The 21,150-nt window shown below is 42.0% G+C and overlaps 1 protein-coding gene across 1 annotated transcript in view; it reads left to right on the forward strand.

The window, feature by feature from the left end:
* The window catches only part of LOC138967105 (succinyl-CoA:3-ketoacid coenzyme A transferase 1, mitochondrial-like), a 31,732-nt gene that overhangs the window by 2,535 nt on the left and 8,047 nt on the right, over positions 1-21,150 (forward strand). Inside the window, exons 3-11 of the mRNA XM_070339584.1 lie at positions 6,158-6,291; positions 6,781-6,873; positions 8,468-8,617; positions 10,544-10,650; positions 11,740-11,908; positions 12,373-12,484; positions 13,367-13,461; positions 14,706-14,827; positions 17,506-17,581. Of these exons, the coding sequence (XP_070195685.1) occupies positions 6,158-6,291; positions 6,781-6,873; positions 8,468-8,617; positions 10,544-10,650; positions 11,740-11,908; positions 12,373-12,484; positions 13,367-13,461; positions 14,706-14,827; positions 17,506-17,581 (1,058 nt within the window). The remainder of the gene's footprint in view (positions 1-6,157; positions 6,292-6,780; positions 6,874-8,467; positions 8,618-10,543; positions 10,651-11,739; positions 11,909-12,372; positions 12,485-13,366; positions 13,462-14,705; positions 14,828-17,505; positions 17,582-21,150) is intronic.

Raw genomic sequence — 21,150 nt, forward strand, 5'->3', positions numbered from 1 at the left:
CCCTCGCCACCCCCCTACTGGTGGCACGCATCACAGCGCCTTCACCACCAGCCCTGGTCTCAGCCACACCCCTTGCCCCCCCCCCCCCCCCCCCCCCCCCAGGGGAGTCCTGTGTCGCCTCATTGGGTGTATAACGGTGCAACACCGTTTTTTTCGGCAACACTACCCCCACCCGGGTAGCGTACATGTAATGACTGCAGCTACACTTGTGTAACGTACTAAACAATCATGAGTCCATATGCTTGCTGGGAGAGATGTATGTATGTATGTATGTATGTATGTATGTATGGGTGTGTGTGCGTGCGTGCGTGCGTGCGTGCGTGCGTGCGTGTGTGTGTGTGTGTGTGTGTGGGTGTGTGTGTATGTATGTATGTGCGCATATGTGCAGGTATGAAAATTACTCTTACGCGTGCATACCCGTGCATACGTACGTATGTGTGTGTGTGTGTGTGTGTGTGTGTGTGGGTGTGTGTGTGTGTGGGTGTGGGTGCGTTCGTTTGCGTGAGAGACAGAGAGAGAGAGACTCATGCAGGAAACAGGAGTCCTACGTTTTGCCCTACGTACGTCCACTTCCTAGGCGGAACATAATTATGTAGCAACTATGTAACAACTAGCATTGAACTCTAATGCTCATGGCCACTTGACTCATGGAGATTTCTCGTGAACAATATAGTTATCTGTGCATTCTCCTGCAAAGGGTAAGATTCCCTCAGCCCAGGAGGGCAAGTGTGTAGATCGTGCACTAATTTGTATTTGTGCGCCCGTTCGTGTCCTCGGCCCAGGAGGGCGAGTGTCTAAATCGTTCACTACCTTAATATTTTGTGCGCCCGTTCGAGTTCTGAACTCAAAAGGGCAAGTGAGTTACCGTGACGATTCTGTGTGTCCCGTGATATTGTGCACAGGTTCGTGTTATATGGCAACTGGAGTTGTGAACCTACGTTTAAAACCCCTTTTTTTTGTGCTTTTTAGCAAAACCCGTGAGAAGAAAAAAGGTGGACTGTGTCTTCAAGGATAGATCTACAACTGTGTGCCAGCCCTGCATTGTGTGTGAGCATAATCGCGCTGCCTTCATCACATTGAGGAATCTTCAAACTAACTTTGTTAACTGTGTTCCACAGCTAAATTCGTGACCTGACTTGGACGTGCTCGCTTCTTATAAGTGCCTCAGGTCGGTCACGTCAGGGGTGTTGCCAGACATTTTCATGTTGGGACATTTGGCCGAAACTGTCAGAAAGCTTTAGGACATCTTAAAAAATGTTCGGCTATTATTTTGGCTCATACAAAGTCACCGCAACATTGTCATTGAAGCACAAGACTCAAGAGGGGAACACCAATACATGCAATCATTGTCTTAGGAACACAGATTACAGGGGCGGAGCAGTTAAGCCAGAGGGGGGAGGGGGGTACAACCTGGGGTCCAGGGTCCCGTTGGGGGGTCTGGGGGGCAAAGCCCCCCTGAAGCTGAAGAATGTTAGCTATTTTATAAACAATTTGTGGCTTATCCTTGATTTTAAACATGATCAACTGGTGTCAGCAGCCACTCATTATTTCTTTTAACGTTAGTATTAAATAATGGCAATTTATCTTCACTGATATCCGCTCTCGACATATAGTATGGTTAGAAGGAAGACGTGTCGCATACTGTGACAACTAAACAATTAACTCTTCCCACGGCTTTACAGACAGAATAAAACAACATTCAGACAGATTTTTTTTTAGGGGGGGGGGGGGGGGGGGGACAGCCGGGGGGGGGGGGAACCCCTGTAACACCCCCTGGATTATATGTTGCTGATTTAATTACATCAGACACCTGAAACTTTTTCAAACCTTTAACTTTAATTTCTTGAAAGTAAACCTCTTCCAATCTTGTGCAAATCTTGACAAACCTTGGGAAACATGACAATAAAAGACCGTGTAGGGTGAGCCATTTTGCTTGAAGACCACGATTTGGAGGACGCTTTTCATTCTCTGGCTCAGCAGATTTTGATTCGCGGTGACTATCGTCTGCTATGTCGTCTGCTACACTACTACAACTGTCAACTCACACTGACACTGTCCACATTCGCGGTGTTCCTGTCATTTTGTCCGGAATCACTTACCTTGGCGAAGGGTAGCAAACTTTGGCCAATTTTTTTCTGTTTTGGTTGCGACATGATGTTCAAATCCAAATCGAAAGCACAGACTGACTGATAAACTATCGCGAACCGGCGAACGCAAACGCTGAGAGTGTAGTTTCCCTTGTCCAAGGGAAACCACTCTGGCATCTATATATTTTTGCAATGGTTTCCGTTCAAAACATTGATGTTTCGTTTTTGGTATTCGCGAAGGAAATAAACGCCAGTCAGTTGACTAAGTACATCGGCAGCAGTTTTAGCAATCAAAGCCTGACCAATGCAACAAACTGGACAAACTTTGGCCGATTTAGGCGAGTACTCTTCGGACATTTGGCCGATAGGGACATGAAAGTTTCGGTCAAAGTAAAAAAAAAAAAATCGGCGATTGGCCGAAGGGCCGACCCAAACGACACCCCTGCACCCTATAGTGACGGCATTGAATGTGTCGTGCCCTGAAGCCATTGGCTTATTTTCATCCGCATGGAAAGCGGCTGGTGTTTCGACGATATTATAGTCTGAACATGTGATGCATAATTGAGATTCTACTTCTCTGTGCAAGACTTGTGTTAAGAACCTTTTACAACATTAACTTTGACGGTGAGCTAAATATTTGCATTCATGAACTACTGGCTTTGGGCCGAGTTTGTGAACTGTTCAGCCTCAACTGAATTTCACCTGCAGGGCAGTTCAGCATTAACTACTTTTAACCTTGTGTCTCCTTGTTTTCTGTGAACATTTTGTTCATCTTGCATTTAAGCTTATATTATCTAGTATCCCGTTGTTTGTTGTGGGATTTGCTTTACCTTTTGTTCGGTCACCCTTCAGTTTTAAGCAACAATTTGTTTCTTTATTTGTGTGCTGCTATCTCATCCTGTATCATCCTGATCTAAATAGCAACTATAATTACTCTGATTTATCCCGGGAGTGTAAGTGATGAATGCCACTTAATCCGAATCGTGTGACGTTTTGTCGTGTAGGCCTAAAGTGAAAGCTTGTGTCTCTGAATGTGCATTGTCAGCGCTCGCTTCGTGTTGTGGGAATCTTGACATTTACTTGGAGAAATCCTTGTGCGTTTATGATATATATATATATACTAGAACTGTTGTCTTGACTGCTCCGGATACTCATATTTCCGGATTTCGCTTGCTTTATTATTTACTGCTGTTTGTTACAATATTGCACTTTGTCCTAATGTCAACAACATCAAACACTGTTCTCCGTATAGGGCATGTACATATTTATCATTTAGGCCCAAAAAAAATAGGTGTGGTTACGGTAACATAGCCAAAAAAAATAGGGTAGGAAGGTAGGCAATCACTTTTTTTTTTAAACTTTTTTTTCTAATGTGTACAAATTAAACCTACTTGACAGGGAAATAAGTGTGCGACTCGAGCGCTGTCGCTTTCATTGCGTTTTCTGCACTCGTTTTTGAGTCACTTGAGAAAAAGTGACTCTATGTAATCGGTCAGTGTTAGTCTGTCCGGCCGGCCGTCCGGCCGGCCGTCCGTAGACACCACCTTAACGTTGGACTTTTCTCGGAAACTATCAAAGCGATCGGGCTCATATTTTGTTTAGTCGTGACCTCCAATGACCTCTACACTTTAACGATGGTTTCGTTGACCTTTGACCTTTTTCAAGGTCACAGGTCAGCGTCAAAGGAAAAATTAGACATTTTATATCTTTGACAAAGTTCATCGGATGTGATTGAAACTTTGTAGGATTATTCTTTACATCAAAGTATTTACATCTGTAGCCTTTTACGAACGTTATCAGAAAAACAAGGGAGATAACTAGCCTTTTCTGTTCGGCAACACACAACTTAACGTTGGGCTTTTCTCGGAAACTATAAAAGTGACCGGGCTCAAATTTTATGTGAACGTGACTCATTGTGTTGTGAATAGCAATTTCTTCCTGTCCATCTGATGCCTCATATAATATTCAGAACTGCGAAAGTGACTCGATCGAGCGTTTGCTCTTCTTGTTTTTCGACAAATGTAATAAAAAGTTATAGGGTCGGCCCCTAAAAATAGGGTAGGTCGGGTTACCGTAACCACACCTATTTTTTTTTTAGGCCTTAGTCAACAAAGTACATGATGTCTGTGTATTGCTAAACCAGCAACCAGAGCTGGTACAGCTCTTCGGTGTAAGTGAAACGCGTCTAGATTCGCGTATCTCAGACAGCCTTGTTAACATAAACATTCCGAATTATTCGGTTTTACGACGGGACAATGCAACGGATTCTGTTTCTCCTTTTACCCTTGTTAAGTGTTTCTTGTATAGAATATAGTCAATTTTTGTAAAGATTTTAGTCAAGCAGTATGTAAGAAATGTTAAGTCCTTTGTACTGGAAACTTGCATTCTCCCAGTAAGGTCAGAATGCCCCTGGAGCAAATTTTTGATTAGTGCTTTTGTGAACAAGAAACAAATGACAAGTGGCTCTATCCCATCTCCCCCCTTCCCCCGTCGCGATATAACCTTCGTGGTTGAAAACGACGTTAAACACCAAATAAAGAAAGAAAACCCGCATTGACTACAAACTGTCCACCCTCTGCTTTAACTTCTTTTCTGGCTCGACGTCTCCTGCTTACTTCTCTGAACTCCTCACCGTCTATTCTCCAGCAAGACAACTCCGTGCCTCTTCTGACTGTCGCATCCTCACCATTCCACACACCAAAACCAAAACATACTACGCTTTTACTTTCTGCGCACCCACACAATGGAAAATTCTCTCCCCTTTCACATCCGCCACTCTCAGTCACCCAAAGCATTCAAACGAGCACTTAAAACGCATCTCTTCAAGAAATACAACCCCTGATTTTGTTTTCTCAGTCCATCAGTAGGCAACATGTAGTGTATTTGTTGTTTTAGTGATAATGTGACAATGTATATAAACATCTAGGGCTGTTTTCAGTATTGTTGATAACATGTTCTGTTTGATTAAGGGTATTCAGCTGGTATTTCCTTGTTTTCACTACCTATTTTATTCATGTTTTTATTATTACTTAGTTAGTGGAAGAATCTTTTGTAATGTATGTTTGATGGTGTATATCATCGCCGAGCTGCAAAACTTATTCTGCATGATTTGAATAGGTCCACGGATGATAAACTAAAGCTCTTGAATTTCCTCCCCTTGAAAGATCAGTTGACGTTAATCAAGGCGGTGTTCATGTATACAATTCTAAATGACGACTGTCCTAAATATTTGCAATCACATTTCAAACAAACAAACAAAAAGATATGGGTCCCAAAAATTCATCCCTCCTATACCTCGCATAGACCTTTACAAATCGAGCTTAGCCTTCTCGGGAGCGTTTCTCTGGAACTCCTTTCCCCAACAGATAAGAAATGCAACTTCAGTGAAAATGTTTAAGAGACAGTCACGTTCACACACCATTCGTGAATGAAATGTCTTGTTCGATTGTTATTTTGTTAAACATTGTGTACTAGTGTTAACGGATGTGTAGCTGATCGGAGCAACTTTATTCCCAAATGAAAGGTATAACTATGTCAATGTAATTTTGTAATTTTTGAGTTCTCCTTATGTAATTCCTTAAATGCACATTGTGTTGCATTCCATACAATGTATTTCTGTATTTTATATGATTGAATTTATATTTTTAATGTGCGTCTGTCTTTATGTGTTGTATAAAGGACAGGTTGGAAGAATAGGCTTTGCCTAAAACCCTTTATCCTTTTGTAATAAAGTTCTGAGTCTGAGTCTGAGTCTCTCTCTCTCTTTGTCCGTCTGTCTCTCACACCCCCCCCCCCCCCCCCTCCCTTACTGGTTGGTCCGGTGTCAGAGTAATGTGACTGGGTGAAACATGAAGCCTGTGCTGCGACTTCTGTCTTGTGTGTGGCGCACGTTAAATGTCAAAGCAGCACCGCCCTGATATCACCCTTCGTGGTGGACTGGGCGATAAGGAAACAAACAAACACCCCCCCCCCCCTTCTCTCTCTCACCCTCTCTCTCTCGCTCTCTTATTTAGTATGTCCCGTCTCTCCGCTGAGAGGTCCAGAGAATCTAGAGCTCCCTGTCGTTGCAGGCTTCGGCATCTGTGGCATTCCTGAGAACTTAACCAATGCCCTGCTTGAGACCAAGGTCAAGAATCTGACCATCATCAGCGACAGTGCCGGCGTCTGTGACTTCGGACTGGGCCTGATGCTTGTCGAACAGCAGGTTGGATATGTGATATGGTTTTGTGTTCATTTAGGACCTTGGTGCAGTGGGAGTTGGGGGAGGGGGTTGAGAGAATGAGAGGGTGTGTTTGTGTGTGTGTGTGTGTGTGTGTGTGTGTGATGGGAGGGGGGAGAAAATAAGAGAGAATTCATGTGCGCGCGTGTGTGTGTGTGGGTGTGTGGATGGGAAAGGAAAAAATGAGAGATTCTAATTCCTGCGCGCGCCCGTGTGTGTGTGTGTGTTTGCGTGCGTGCGTGTGTGAGTGTGTGTGTGTGTGTGTGTGTTGAAAGTTATACCCATGTTTACATGCCATGAGTACGTGTGGGTGCAGATGTATCTGCACCCAAATCAACAACACACAAAACCATGTGTTTATATTCAACGAATGTATTTCTGGTGCTGTAGTTCACGATACATAAAAAGGTAAATCTCCGAGGGAACAGGCAATTTTTACGTATCTGGGTTCTTCGATGTTTTGTTTTTTTGCAGATCAAGAAAATGGTGTGCTCCTACATCGGGAACAACCCTCTGTTCCACCACCAGTACCTGAAAGGCGAAATAGAAGTTGAACTTGTCCCGCAGGTATGGCTGGCCACTCCAAAATACTTGTTGTTCTAGTATTTGTATGAAACCCATAAACTCTGAGGTCATCTACCGTATACATTTTGGCGGGAAATGCGAACTGACAAACCGCATAACGTTTCGTTTGACTGGCACCACTAAATGGTATGTGAAGTCGTATGTGGGATAGTTGTGTAAATGTTTATAACCTGATCTGCGACAAAAAGACAAATCGTTGCTTCAGCAATGATGTCAGCTGCACGGCATCTTAAAGGGGAGACACGGTAGTAATGTCTATTCAGTGTTTCTTGACGCTGGGGTTGTTTCTGACTAAAAACTGTGTCAACTGCAGATACTCAAAAGTGCTTTAGAACATGATTTTTGACTCACATGCGAAGCAAAAGTGAGTCTATGTACTCACCCGAGTCGTCCGTCCGTCCGGACGTCCGGACGTCCGTCCGTCCGTCCGGAAAACTTTAACGTTGGATATTTCTTGGACACTATTCAGTCTATCAGTACCAAATTTGGCAAGATGGTGTATGATGACAAGGCCCCAAAAAACATACATAGCATCTTGACCTTGCTTCAAGGTCAAGGTCGCAGGGGCCATAAATGTTGCCTAAAAAACAGCTATTTTTCACATTTTTCCCATTTTCTCTGAAGTTTTTGAGATTGAATACCTCACCTACATATGATATATAGGGCAAAGTAAGCCCCATCTTTTGATACCAGTTTGGTTTACCTTGCTTCAAGGTCAAGGTCACAGGAGCTCTTCAAATTTGGATTGTATACATATTTTGAAGTGACCTTGACCCTGAACTATGGAAGATAACTGTTTCAAACTTAAAAATTATGTGGGGCACATGTTATGCTTTCATCATGAGACACATTTGGTCACATATGATCAAGGTCAAGGTCACTTTGACCCTTATGAAATGTGACCAAAATAAGGTAGTGAACCACTAAAAGTGACCATATCTCATGGTAGAAAGAGCCAATAAGCACCATTGTACTTCCTATGTCTTGAATTAACAGCTTTGTGTTGCATGACCTTGGATGACCTTGACCTTGGGTCAAGGTCACATGTATTTTGGTAGGAAAAATGTGTAAAGCAGTTCTTAGTGTATGATGTCATTGCTAGGTTTAGTTACCCTAAAGGTCGAGGTCAAGCATGTGAGTTGTATGGGTTTTGCCCTTCTTGTATGTATTTATTGTCAAGGCAACACCCAAATGGCCGCATAAAGGTGCCAAAAGACAGCTTTTAAAATGTTACCCTTTTCTAAATGTTGCACATGTATACAACAATTCTGTCTTTTGAAATCTAGTCAGCGATGTCATCTCCAACTCCACGTTTGTGAAAATGTTGGTTATATTTTTTTTTAATGATTTAAAAAAAAAATGTAATACTGACGGTTTCCATTGTCGTCGTTTTCTATATCAAATAAGATTAAAAAAAAATTAAAAAAAGGTTTTTTTTCTCAATTATCCAAACAAAATTATAGTTTAGGTTACCGAAGTGTCCCCCGGGGTACAATTCGAGATTGGTGTCAGAACGGGGTGTTACATCGGGTTTAGGAGTAGAGATAAAAGAAGGTTTTCGCGTGTGTTTGTGAAGGGAACACTAGCGGAGCGAATTCGGTGTGGCGGTGCAGGCATCCCAGCTTTCTTCACTCCCACTGGTTATGGCACCTTGATACAGACGGGGGGAGAGCCGCTCAAGTACGACAAAGCCGGAAAGGTTATTCTTGCCAGCAAGGAAAAAGAGGTATGGTCAAGCGGTCAGGATGACCATGGTTTGCTAACGTGCAATCGTCACATTCTCCACAGCTGTTTTCGCCATGCCTGTCGCTGGCAATGTTGTTTTGTTGTGTATTATTTTTTGGTCTCTGGCTGGCTGGCTAACTAACTTTGGCTGGCTGGTTATTCGTGTCATTTTCTCTTCAGTAGTGCCAATGAGCGTGTCTCTCTATTTTATTTTCTCTTTCTGTCTGTCAGTTTGTCTGTCAGTCCGTCCCTATTTTGCCTCCTGTCTGTCTCTGTCTGTCTGCATCTCTCTGACTCACGCTCTCAGTAATTACTTATTTTACTCTCTCTCTCTCTCTCTCTCTCTCTCTCTCTCTCTCTCTCTCTCTCTCTCTCTCTCTCTCTCTCTCTCTCTCTCTCTCTCTCTCTCTCTCTCTCTCTCTCTCTCTCTCTCTCTCTCTCTCTCTCTCTGATCAAGAGTTGAAATGGCAAACTCATTTGAGTAATATTTGCAAAGTAGTATCAAAGAATTTGTACCTGTTATCAAAATTAAGGCATTACACCGATTCTGCATCACTCAAAATGTTCTATTACGCCCACATAATGCCTCATATAAACTTCGCATCGACACTTTGGGATAACTGCAGTGATGTTCATTTAAAAAGACTCAATTCCCTGCATCGCCGAGCTGCAAAACTTATTCTGCATGATTTGAATAGGTCCACGGATGATAAACTAAAGCTCCTGCTGAATTTCCTCCCCTTGAAAGATCAGTTGACGTTAAACAAGGCTGTGTTCATGTATACAATTCTAAATGACGACTATCCTAAATATTTGCAATCACATTTCAAACAAACAAACAAAAAGATTCCCGCAGTGAGGCACTGCGGTTATGAAATTAAAGGCCCCTCCTGTTTTTGGAACCGCAGGAGCTTTCTAGTTTGCTGTTAGGTAGATTTTTGGTTCCTCTTTCCTGTCATGCTCTCTTTTTCTTCATGAATTCTTTTCTTTTTTCTGCCTTCTTGCTCATTCACCTGTATTTTTTCCAAAAATCTCTTCTCTTGCCGCTTGTCTCGCGATTCATGTATAGTTTAATCTGTTAGTGTTCTGATGTAAGTCCAGCAGTAGATAGGTTAAGCCTATTTTAACATACTGGAAACTGGTAATCTTCCAGTAGGTATTAATTTAGTTTTACTAAAGCCTGCTGGGACACAAGTAATGGGTTAGTGCATTTGTAAACAGGAATCGCTTGACAAGTGGCCCCCTTCATCCCCCCCTTCCTCGTCCTGATATGGCTCTGCGTAGTCGGCTGGACGTTAAGCAACAAATAAATAAATAAAATAAATAAAACAAAAAGATATGGGTCCCAAAAATTCATCCCTCCTATACCTCGCATAGACCTCTACAAATCGAGCTTAGCCTTCTCGGGAGCTTTTCTCTGGAACTCCTTCTCCCAACAGATAAGAAATGCAACTTCAGTGAAAATGTTTAAGAGACAGTCACATTCACACATCATTCGTGAATGAAATGTCTTGTTCGATTGTTATTTTGTTGAACATTTTGTACTAGTGTTAACGGATGTGTAGCTGATTTGAGCAACTTAATTCTCAAAATGAAAGGTTTAACTAGTATAGGTCAATGTAATTTTGTAATGTTTGAGTTCTCCTTATATAATTCCTTAAATGCACATTGTGTTGCAATCCATACAATGTATTTCTGTATCTTATATGATTGAATTTTTATTTTTTTTATGTCCGTCTGTCTTTATGTGTTGTATAAAGGACAGGTTGGAAGAATAGGCTTTGCCTAAAAGTAAAACCTTTATCCTTTTGTAATAAAGGTCTGAGTCTCTCTCTCTCTCTCTCTCTCTCTCTCTCTCTCTCTCTCTCTCTCTCTCTCTCTCTCTCTCTCTCTCAGCGCTTTCAACGAATGCCTTTTGCTGTTGCAGTCACGTCAGATCAACGGCCGTAACTACATCATGGAGGAGGCCATCAAAGCGGACTTCGCCATCGTCAAGGCCTGGAAAGCTGACAGGGCAGGGAACCTGATATTCAGGTAAATTGTGGCTCCAGGCAGCAGCTATATACTGTTTACACCCATCACACAAGCAACCAACCATTCTGTCAGAATAATTTTGATAGTTGTCTTTAGAGTTGTCGACATTATGCTTTTGCAAACGTGAGGCGCTTGCGCGCGCACTTATACATGATCAACAACAACAATACAATCTAACTTTATTTCCGGATTGTAGGTACAAACATAACTTTTTTTGTTGTTGTTCATCGTACACAACACATAACACAGTACATTGGATCTTAGTGAAAAGATGCTCTCATCCAACGTAAAGTGGTCGGCTGGGCGTTAAGCAAACAAACAAACAAAATCCAACGTAAAGGCCTAGACCGATGTGTGGTGTTGATGCACACGATCGTTTGCTCGGGAAGGGAGACATCTTTAAACCAATAGTCTTCCGAGATAGGTACGAATTCGGACGTTATTGGATACATATGTAGCAGAATGAGCTGCACTTCGAACAGTTTTGTTTTGTTCTTCCACTCCACCGATTTTTCTCAAGCCTCCTTTCTTAATTAAAGTCATGATTTTCTTTGAGGAAGACATTCTCCGAAGTTTGATTCACTACACATTGAAGGAGATTCGCAGGCAATGCACAGTTTTCCTGAACGATGAAGAAAATGCCCGTGTTTCATGAAGTCCTTCCCCGTGTAAACGATGCCGCTTACACCGTCTAATAATTAATGTCTGGCCAGGCTTTTACATGGGATGAGGCAATCCCTCAAATTTAACACATACCAGAGATCTAAGATGGTGAGTCGACTCGTTTACACGGGAATGAATATGACTCTAATGGACGAATCATTGCCTGTAACATAGAAACTGAAGGGAAAATTACACCGTAATGAATTTGTCTTTCATGGACGCATTATTGCGTGTGACACACACACTGAAGGGGATATTACATGGGGATGACATTACCTTTAATGGACATATTATTGCCTGTAACATACACATTGTAGAAAAAATTACACGGGAATGAGTTTGCTTTTAATGGACGCATTGTTGCGTGTAAATACACACTGAAGAGGAAAAATCACCGACGATTTATCAAGAACTCGTTGGGCGCAGAAAATCAGCCCAGAACTTCAACACCCCTATGTGCAAGGCGTCCAAGTTCACCATCGCGGAGGTGGAGGAGATCGTGGACATCGGAGAGATCGCGCCGGACGACGTGCACGTGCCCCACATCTACGTGCAGCGCGTCGTGCAGGGACAGAAGTACCAGAAGAAGGTGGAGGTACGTACGACCCATCGTGCTTTCTTCTCTTCGGTGCCTGCGCAATGACTGAAAACCTGAAACTATATGGCTACTTTCTGTGCAGAGTGCGATTTTTGTCTTTGAATTTATTTTTTAACTGACATCAGTGTCAACATGCAAAATTAGTTCCGTGAAAAATTTAAACTCTGCGCAGAACTCTCAAACTCTCACTCTCAAATTTTATTGGCTTCAATTTTCATAGAAGAATTTGTCTTGCGCTTGGTTTCTGGTAAGTGTTCCTATGGAAGGATGCTGGCGTTGCGTCTGAAGGCCGTCTGGACATAACTGTGACAGTGGACATGGTCGGTCGGTCACACAGGACGGAATGTTTGTTTCATGAAACGCGTTGATCAGAATGCAACTTGTGATAGAAGCGCATACGAGTGTGGCTTCAAACTATAGTGGCTAGCTGCATGACGTTTTTGTATAACGATTTGTTGCAGAGTCTCAAGTTCGACTTTGGCGAAGTCCTGAAGAAGCCCATCAGCTCATACGAGTACACGCGGGAACGAATTGTCCGGCGAATCGCCGCGGACTTCAAGAGTGGCATGTACAGTATCCTTTGCAGGGTTTAACCAGGGAGAAAAGTGCAATGGGACATTTGTCCCCCTCAACCAAATTCTGATGGGACAAAGTCGAAGGCAAGAAGCGCCTAAGAGGCCTTTTGTCCAAAATGCAAAATGGTGCAATATGGTGCCATCTGAGAATTAACCGCTATATCGTGTTATATGTGTGTGTGTGTGTGTGTGTGTGTGTGTGTGTGTGTGTGTGTGTGTGTGTGTGTGTGTGTGTGCGTGTGTGTGTGTAATCCGATGTAAAGTGTACATTTGGTGGCCCAGTGGTATGTAATCTCAATTCGCCCTTTGACGCACTAAAGGGAATTGTGATGGGACATTTTCAGAACTAATGCGCCATTGGCGCAGGGCGCACTAGTAAATGAAACCCTGCCTTTGCAAAGAGGCAGCGGGAGATCGACAGAAAGGGAGAGTTAGAGAGAAAAAGAGAGAGAGTTTTGTTTGGCAGTTGTAAGCTTCTAATTGTACAGGGGCCGTGCACCCAGATTTGTGGGAATTCAAAGTTTTCTAAAGGAATGGAATTAACAGAATTTTCACCACAAAAAAGAAGGTAAATAACTTGTTCGTTTAAAATAACGTGTCCATTATGTTTTTAGGTCATCACCCCAAATAAATTCACAAGTAGAAGGAAAATAACTTGTTCGTTTAAAATAAATAAAATAGAAAAAATCATTTTGTATGTACATCAATGAAACCCTGTAGAACCGAGGAGCCTCACAACTTCAAAAATATCAGTGAATTTTCAACAGAGTTGTGCGACTTAAACCGGAATTTCCCGAACGCTGTCATTATATATGTGACAGATGTCGGGGTCGTGGTTAACAGCATGGAGTGAATAATTATGTCCCTTGACTTGGTCAAGTAAACCTTGGCATCGGAATCCCCATGCATGCCGCCAACTTCGTCAATCCCGACGTCAACGTGCACCTGCATAGTGAGAACGGAATTCTGGATATGGTTAGTATTTTTACCTGGAGAATGTTTGTTGTTTTTTTCCTGATGAAAGCTGGTTTGAAAAAAGGACATGAATTCAGGGGAATGACGGGGCCGTTGTGCCTTTAAAAGGAATTAATTTTTAATTGCTTTATTTTGGTGCTGAAAGGAGCTATTCCCTGTGATCACGCGTGGGTGTTTTGTCAACCGGCGTATCACCTCGAAATCAGGACGCGGATAGGAGACATGCAGAAACCGCCTTCATAAAGCTGGCCAAAGAGAAGTTGAGATCTCTAACATGTCACTCCCGAACGACCAAACATGATTATGGGAATACCTTTTTGACTCACATGCGAAGCAAAAGTGAGTCTATGTACTCACCCGAGTCGTCCGTCCGTCCGTCCGTCCGGAAAACTTTAACGTTGGATATTTCTTGGACACTATTCAGTCTATCAGTACCAAATTTGGCAAGATGGTGTATGATGACAAGGCCCCAAAAAACATACATAGCATCTTGACCTTGCTTCAAGGTCAAGGTCGCAGGGGCCATAAATGTTGCCTAAAAAACAGCTATTTTTCCCATTTTCTCTGAAGTTTTTGAGATTCAATACCTCACCTATATATGATATATAGGGCAAAGTAAGCCCCATCTTTTGATACCAGTTTGGTTTACCTTGCTTCAAGGTCAAGGTCACAGGAGCTCTTCAAAGTTGGAATGTATACATATTTTGAAGTGACCTTGACTCTGAACTATGGAAGATAACTGTTTCAAACTTAAAAATTATGTGGGGCACATGTTATGCTTTCATCATGAGACACATTTGGTCACATATGATCAAGGACAAGGTCACTTTGACCCTTATGAAATGTGACCAAAATAAGGTAGTGAACCACTAAAAGTGACCATATCTCATGGTAGAAAGAGCAAATAAGCACCATTGTACTTCCTATGTCTTGAATTAACAGCTTTGTGTTGCATGACCTTGGATGACCTTGACCTTTGGTCACATGTATTTTGGTAGGAAAAATGTGTAAAGCAGTTCTTAGTGTATGATGTCATTGCTAGGTTTAGTTATTTGACCTTGACCCTCATGTAAAGGTCAAGGTCAAGCATGTGAGTCGTATGGGATTTGCCCTTCTTGTTGTTTGTTTTCCACTTCTTACTGGACCAAATGGTATCCTCTCGTCACATGTACCGCCATTATAAACTTGTAACGGGTAAAATAACACAAATGAGAAATCAAAGCGATCACTGTTTCCTCCTACAGGGCCCCTACCCCAAGCCTGGGGAGGAGGACGCTGACCTGATCAACGCGGGCAAGGAGACGGTGACGGCCAAGCCCGGTGGCTCCTTCTTCGCCAGCGACGAGTCCTTCGCTATGATCCGAGGGTCAGTTGTGACCTGTGATCGCGCTATGGGTGTTTTATAAACTGTATTTAACAACAAAAATCCAACAACAATTATTTTATGACGGCTGCCAGTATAAATAAGGTGTAATAACTCGATAACAGCGGCTTTATTTTGATATAAAAAAAAAATTAAAAATCAGATCCAACCAAAACCCTTTGAGCGGGTTTCTTATTGGTAGATTTCATTTAAGGGCAGGTGGGCCAGTGCAAAATTGACCAAATCGTTCAAAACACTGTTTTGGGTATTTTAGCAGATTATGTTTCCATAACATACCTATCATCCATGTGTGTCAGTGTTTTTGTCAAAAGTGTCCTATTTATCTGTCAATAAAGACAAAATGTGAACATGTGTGGCATTGATTGTCTTCTGTAGTCGATATTCCCCCGCCAAAAAATGTCTCATTTCAAAGGCTAGTTACGGCTTTGTCCTCAGCAAAACAGTGCATTCACGACATACGAAACTGCGCAGCAGCTCTTGACCTATAACATGACATCAGTGTTTTGATGAATGTTCCATTCACTCAGCCACTAGTCCGTTGCAAAAGCAGCAATCGTAATCGAACGGAATCGAACGGAAATGTCCTTATTTGGAAGGTACTCGACATCCATTGGTTCGTTTCATAAACCGAAATCGGGAACCAGTTTACTTTGTGAGTGCGCATGCTCAGCTTACGAATTTTGCATACGGAAACTACCGAAGAGACTCTCGGCCATGACGGGAACACCCGAAGTTCACTCGGTTTTACAACATCCTGGTTACACATCAAACGATCAGTGACAACCGAAAGCGAATTTTTCTTTGAGAAACAACCTTTGATACGATAACAATGGTTCGAAATAAGAAAGAGGACAATGTCTTTATTAGTTCGGTAAGCAACAACAAGTATGTCCGCTGGTACTAGGCCAAAGTTTGGATTCTGCCGGTGTTTCCGATACAGAGGAAAGCTTTGATCTCCACGCAGATCCACAGGTCGCCATTTCCGAACACGCCATGCATGGCGTAGACTTTTTACGTCTTGCAACTGGCTTGCTTTGCGCTGAATTTGAGTCAGTTTCTGAGCAGTATCTCCTCGACAAGCAAGTCGAGCATTTGCTACGCAAAAAAACAAAATCAGGAGAAAGTATCCAACATCAGTCAGATTATCGGTAATGTTTGCTGGGTCTGCCATTTCACGAACGAAACTGGATCAGCAACTGTTTGTATCAATCTGCACTTTCGTAAATTCCGTCACTGTCACTGTCATTTTCTTCACCGCGATACACAGTTCATTGCGAAGAGCTTCCTCAGTAAATCGTTCAGATTCCACGTACGATTTGTTGTCAAAAAACAACTCAAACAAAAGTTTCAAACTCATCATCCTCCATCTTGCTTGTCGAAGCACAAAAGTACTGTATCGATGTAAAAACAAAAGCAGAAAACTTCCACCAACAAATTCAGCGCATAAGACACGACGAGATAACGGAAGGAAAGAAGCCTCGTTCTGGCTCAAGTAAGTTACCGTTAAAAATACCGTTATTCGCATGCAAATACAAACGAGAATCGGGTCATTGATACACGTTTAGCGCTGGGGCAATATCCCCATGCTGGTTGACAGAGGGAAAGAAGGGATGGACGCATAAATTCGCTGCTGGCGTGCTAAAGGCTAAGTAGTTTGCAATTCAACTAAACTAAGCTGTTCATTCATAACACAGTTTTGTCCTTGTATGTCTGTTTCAATAGTGTTTCTGTGGTGTTCAATCTTCAATGTCGTTTTTCTCAGTTCAGCCATTTTGCCTACGGTTACGTCTTGAGTTACGCGATTTCTCTGGCTGTAATTTAGCTAGAGCAATATTTTCTTTTGTAGTTTGTACAGAATATAACATTCTAGGGGATTACGAAGGGATTTTGCTGAAATTTTATTATAGTCATATCCAGATGATTTCAAAAAATAATTTCGCAAGCGTTACCCTAAAGTTTGACAGTTGTAACAAAGAAGTGTTCCTAACTCCAAATATAAATATAATAAACAAGATCTGCTTCGTAATCCCCTAGAGCATACCCAGAAGGATAAAATAAAACAATAATTAGAAGTGTGACAATCACATCTGATGAAAATCCGTGTATCTCCTGTACTCCACTTTTGTCTGTATTTTGACTGTTTTTGTCGCGTAAAACAAAAACCAGCAACCGAAAATACAAAACATGACTATTGTTTGTCATCATTTGTTCATTTCTTTCATAAAATAACATTTAGACACAATAAAACATTCAAAATAAAAAAAAAGGTAGTGCACTGGCCCACCTCCCCTTAATGATCGCATGACATTACTTGCATTTCAGTGAAACGGAAAGTAGATTGCAATTACGTTGCTAGGCGCAGGACCAGCAAAATTAGAATAGCCGAAGTAGTAGTTAGACGTGTCATGACGGCGTTCCCGAAGGCCATACATTTCAAAACACATTGATCAGATTTATAGTTGTTCATGAACAACTCATTGAGGCATGACATGGATGGAACACGTTTAAAATGGCAGCAGAAAAAATTTGATATCAGGTTGACTGTTTGACGGAGAAAGTTCATTTAGATTTTACACACATTATCTTAGTATAAGCTCTCGGTGTGTTGATTTGATCCTCGTCAACGGACCAGCAAAATTCTACGAATTATTTTGTTTCAGCAACCATTTGCACATGACCGCCATAGGCGCAATGCAAGTGTCAAGAACCGGAGACATAGCCAACTGGACGATTCCTGTGAGTCCCCACCATTACATTTTCTGTCTCTTGTGTGTTACCGGTTTGTCAAGCTATTACGCCCGTTTGAATTGTACGCAACGAAGCGAAGATTCACGCAAGCCGAAATTGTGTCCTTTAGCTTGAATACAGGCCACACGTTAAAGGCACAGTAAGCCTCCTGTAAACCATCACAGATACTGTCAGGCTTTTACACACAGTACAAACACCCTTCCATTTTTTGACTCACATGCGAAGCAAAAGTGAGTCTATGTACTCACCCGAGTCGTCCGTCCGTCCGTCCGTCCGTCCGTCCGGACGTCCGGACGTCCGTCCGTCCGGAAAACTTTAACGTTGGATATTTCTTGGACACTATTCAGTCTATCAGTACCAAATTTGGCAAGATGGTGTATGATGACAAGGCCCCAAAAAACATACATAGCATCTTGACCTTGCTTCAAGGTCAAGGTCGCAGGGGCCATAAATGTTGCCTAAAAAACAGCTATTTTTCATATTTTTCCCATTTTCTCTGAAGTTTTTGAGATTCAATACCTCACCTATATATGATATATAGGGCAAAGTAAGCCCCATCTTTTGATACCAGTTTGGTTTACCTTGCTTCAAGGTCAAGGTCACAGGATCTCTTCAAAGTTGGATTGTATACATATTTTGAAGTGACCTTGACCCTGAACTATGGAAGATAACTGTTTCAAACTTAAAAATTATGTGGGGCACATGTTATGCTTTCATCATGAGACACATTCGGTCACATATGATCAAGGTCAAGGTCACTTTGACCCTTATGAAATGTGACCAAAATAAGGTAGTGAACCACTAAAAGTGACCATATCTCATGGTAGAAAGAGCCAATAAGCACCATTGTACTTCCTATGTCTTGAATTAACAGCTTTGTGTTGCATGACCTTGGATGACCTTGACCTTGGGTCAAGGTCACATGTATTTTGGTAGGAAAAATGTGTAAAGCATGTGAGTCGTATGGGCTTTGCCCTTCTTGTTTACAATAGTTTTCATTCGGTAAAAGCCAAATTCAATTACCGCTCTCTCTCTCTCTCTCTCTCTCTCTCTCTCTCTCTCTCTCTCTCTCTCTCTCTCTCTCTCTCTCTCTCTCTCTCTCTCTCTCTCTTCATTACACACACACACACACACACACACACACACACATACACACACACCGCACGCACACACACGCACAAACGCATACGTACACACGGTATCGTACACACAAACTCACACACAGAAAAACATCCGTGTATGTATATGGGTGGTTTTCAAAAAAGTAAGAATTTTCTTGTCCCTGTACTTTCATAAAATCTTACCAATAAACGTATCAGTATTTCTCGATGCAAATTGTTTTATCGTAAAGAGCAACCATTGTACAAGAAGTGGGGTCTAACTTTTTTTATCAAATATTGCTTTTGATTATTACTATTGTCCATACAATATCGAGTGGGTGGCTAAAAATAGCTGTCCCACGTAAAACATGGTAAACTTGAACTGTCCATAAAATTCTTGAAAAAAAATTCAGGCTGTCCAGAAAAATTATTTTTAAGGTTATTTATCCATGAACTTTACATTTCAAATTCTATTTACCCCTTTCTGCCAACAGAATGAAAGAAAAAATAAACTGAAGATGAAAAAATCATTGTCCCACGGTTTCATGTCAGTGGTGTTACCATCACACAAGTTTGGTGGAAAACATTGGTTTCCCCCCTTGCTATCCATCTTTATATTCGCTGAGAGTTCCTTCCCTTTACCCTCCATAACTTGAATGCAGAGAAAGCCGGCACTGTGAGCTGTGGACCATTTACAAGCCTTTGGAAGCGAAGCAGGTAAGGGTATGTTTGTAAATATTGTCAGTGGTGTTACTAGGTGCAGTTGCAATAAAACACACTCAGGGGAGAAACTGATAGCTCAGTTAGTGGTATTAGTAAACCACTTCCACATGGTGCAAGAACTTTGGATCACGCATGCTTGGGGGAGCAGTCATTATTTTTTAAACTGCATTTTGTCAGTGGTGTTACCGTCAGTGGTGTTACCATGCTGTAGGGTAACACCACTGACAGAATGGTAACACCACTGACATTCGAAGGTCTTTTTGGTGTATTTCACACAGCAGAGACGGGCAACGTTAATTGAAAAGACTACTGGAATGCATACATGGGAAAGAGGATGCTAGGGACTGGGCAGGATGCTTAAAGAAGTAGTTGCTGGTACTTTATGTAGCGTGGAGCTATACATTGCAAGTTATATATCATGTTATATCAATTGTAGCATGCATTATAACAAACACATGCTAAGTATGTACACTTTTGTCCTAGGAGCTGGCGTATATACCGCAGTCATGGCCCTATCTGCTGCTGAAAAACAGCGTCGTTACCGACAAAGGAGAGATGCAGACCCAGAAAGACGTCAGAAGCACCTCCAAACCAAGCAAGATAAGTACAAAAAAGACCAGACTCAAGGAAAGAGGAAACTGGTGAAAGACATGACACCAAGAGAACAGCCACACCCAACAATCCACTCGTGATTATGTGGACGACAACAAGACAGGACATGACCAAAGAACACTGGATAGCAAACCATTTTGTGGTTGCAGTCCCAGAAACAACAGACTCTGTTGGGAAGCAATCAGCCAGACCAATGTCGGATCAGATGTTTGATGTCCCACCCCCAGGAGAGTGTAAGGGCCTCTGGGTTCTGGTCCAGTATGAGCGAAAGCCGTATCCTGGGGTGGTTGTGGAGGTTGATGGTGAAGAGGTCTATGTGGACTGTATGAATGCGGTGGGCAAGGGATTTACTAACACTTTCTTCTGGCCCAAAACATACCAAGATCTCTGTTGGTATGACCATGACAAAATTCTGGCCGTCATCCCACAGCCTGTTCGTACTAGCAATGCAGCAGACCAGTTTTCAGTTGATGAGGCAATATGGAGAGCGGTGGTGGGAAAGTTGAAGGCTTGAAGCATATGATTTTCTGCAAGGGTATTGTCAACTTGACGAGGTTCTGGTATCAAATGCACCGCAAGACATTGTTCATTTTTCTACTACCAAGCCTTTTTTATTACTGCCATGCATTCTGTCAAGAAACGCTGCCTGAAGAGTGCAGGTGCACATATTACTGTAACTTTCTTTTGTGCCCAGGAAAGAAATGAAATGAGATGGATGCAAGCATATCTCATTTGTATTACTGCCTGTTACTTTTTTCTTTATTGTCATGTTGTATTTGCTTGCATTTTCCCCCCCTAAGTTTTCTGTTTGTGCTTGTAATCTGTTTGGAACAATTATTTGAGCTGTCGCATTAACCATGTGCATTTGCAATGTGCTACATTTATGTTCAAGTTGTGAAAATGGCATAACGATGATGTCAGTATGCCATTAGTGTTACCAGTTGTCAGCGGTGTTACCAACTGTCAGTGGTGTTACTAATGTCAAGTTTTGTTACCTTTTTGGAATAAGTTTGTGACATTTATGCATAAAACCTGTTCAAAACAATGTCAGTGTTCAGTTTTAACATGAGCATTACTGATAAATTGTGTTGTTCTTGAAATCTCATTACAAATTCTTTAATG

The sequence above is a fragment of the Littorina saxatilis genome, linkage group LG5 (assembly GCF_037325665.1).
Source record: "Littorina saxatilis isolate snail1 linkage group LG5, US_GU_Lsax_2.0, whole genome shotgun sequence".
NCBI classification, from domain to species: domain Eukaryota; kingdom Metazoa; phylum Mollusca; class Gastropoda; order Littorinimorpha; family Littorinidae; genus Littorina; species Littorina saxatilis.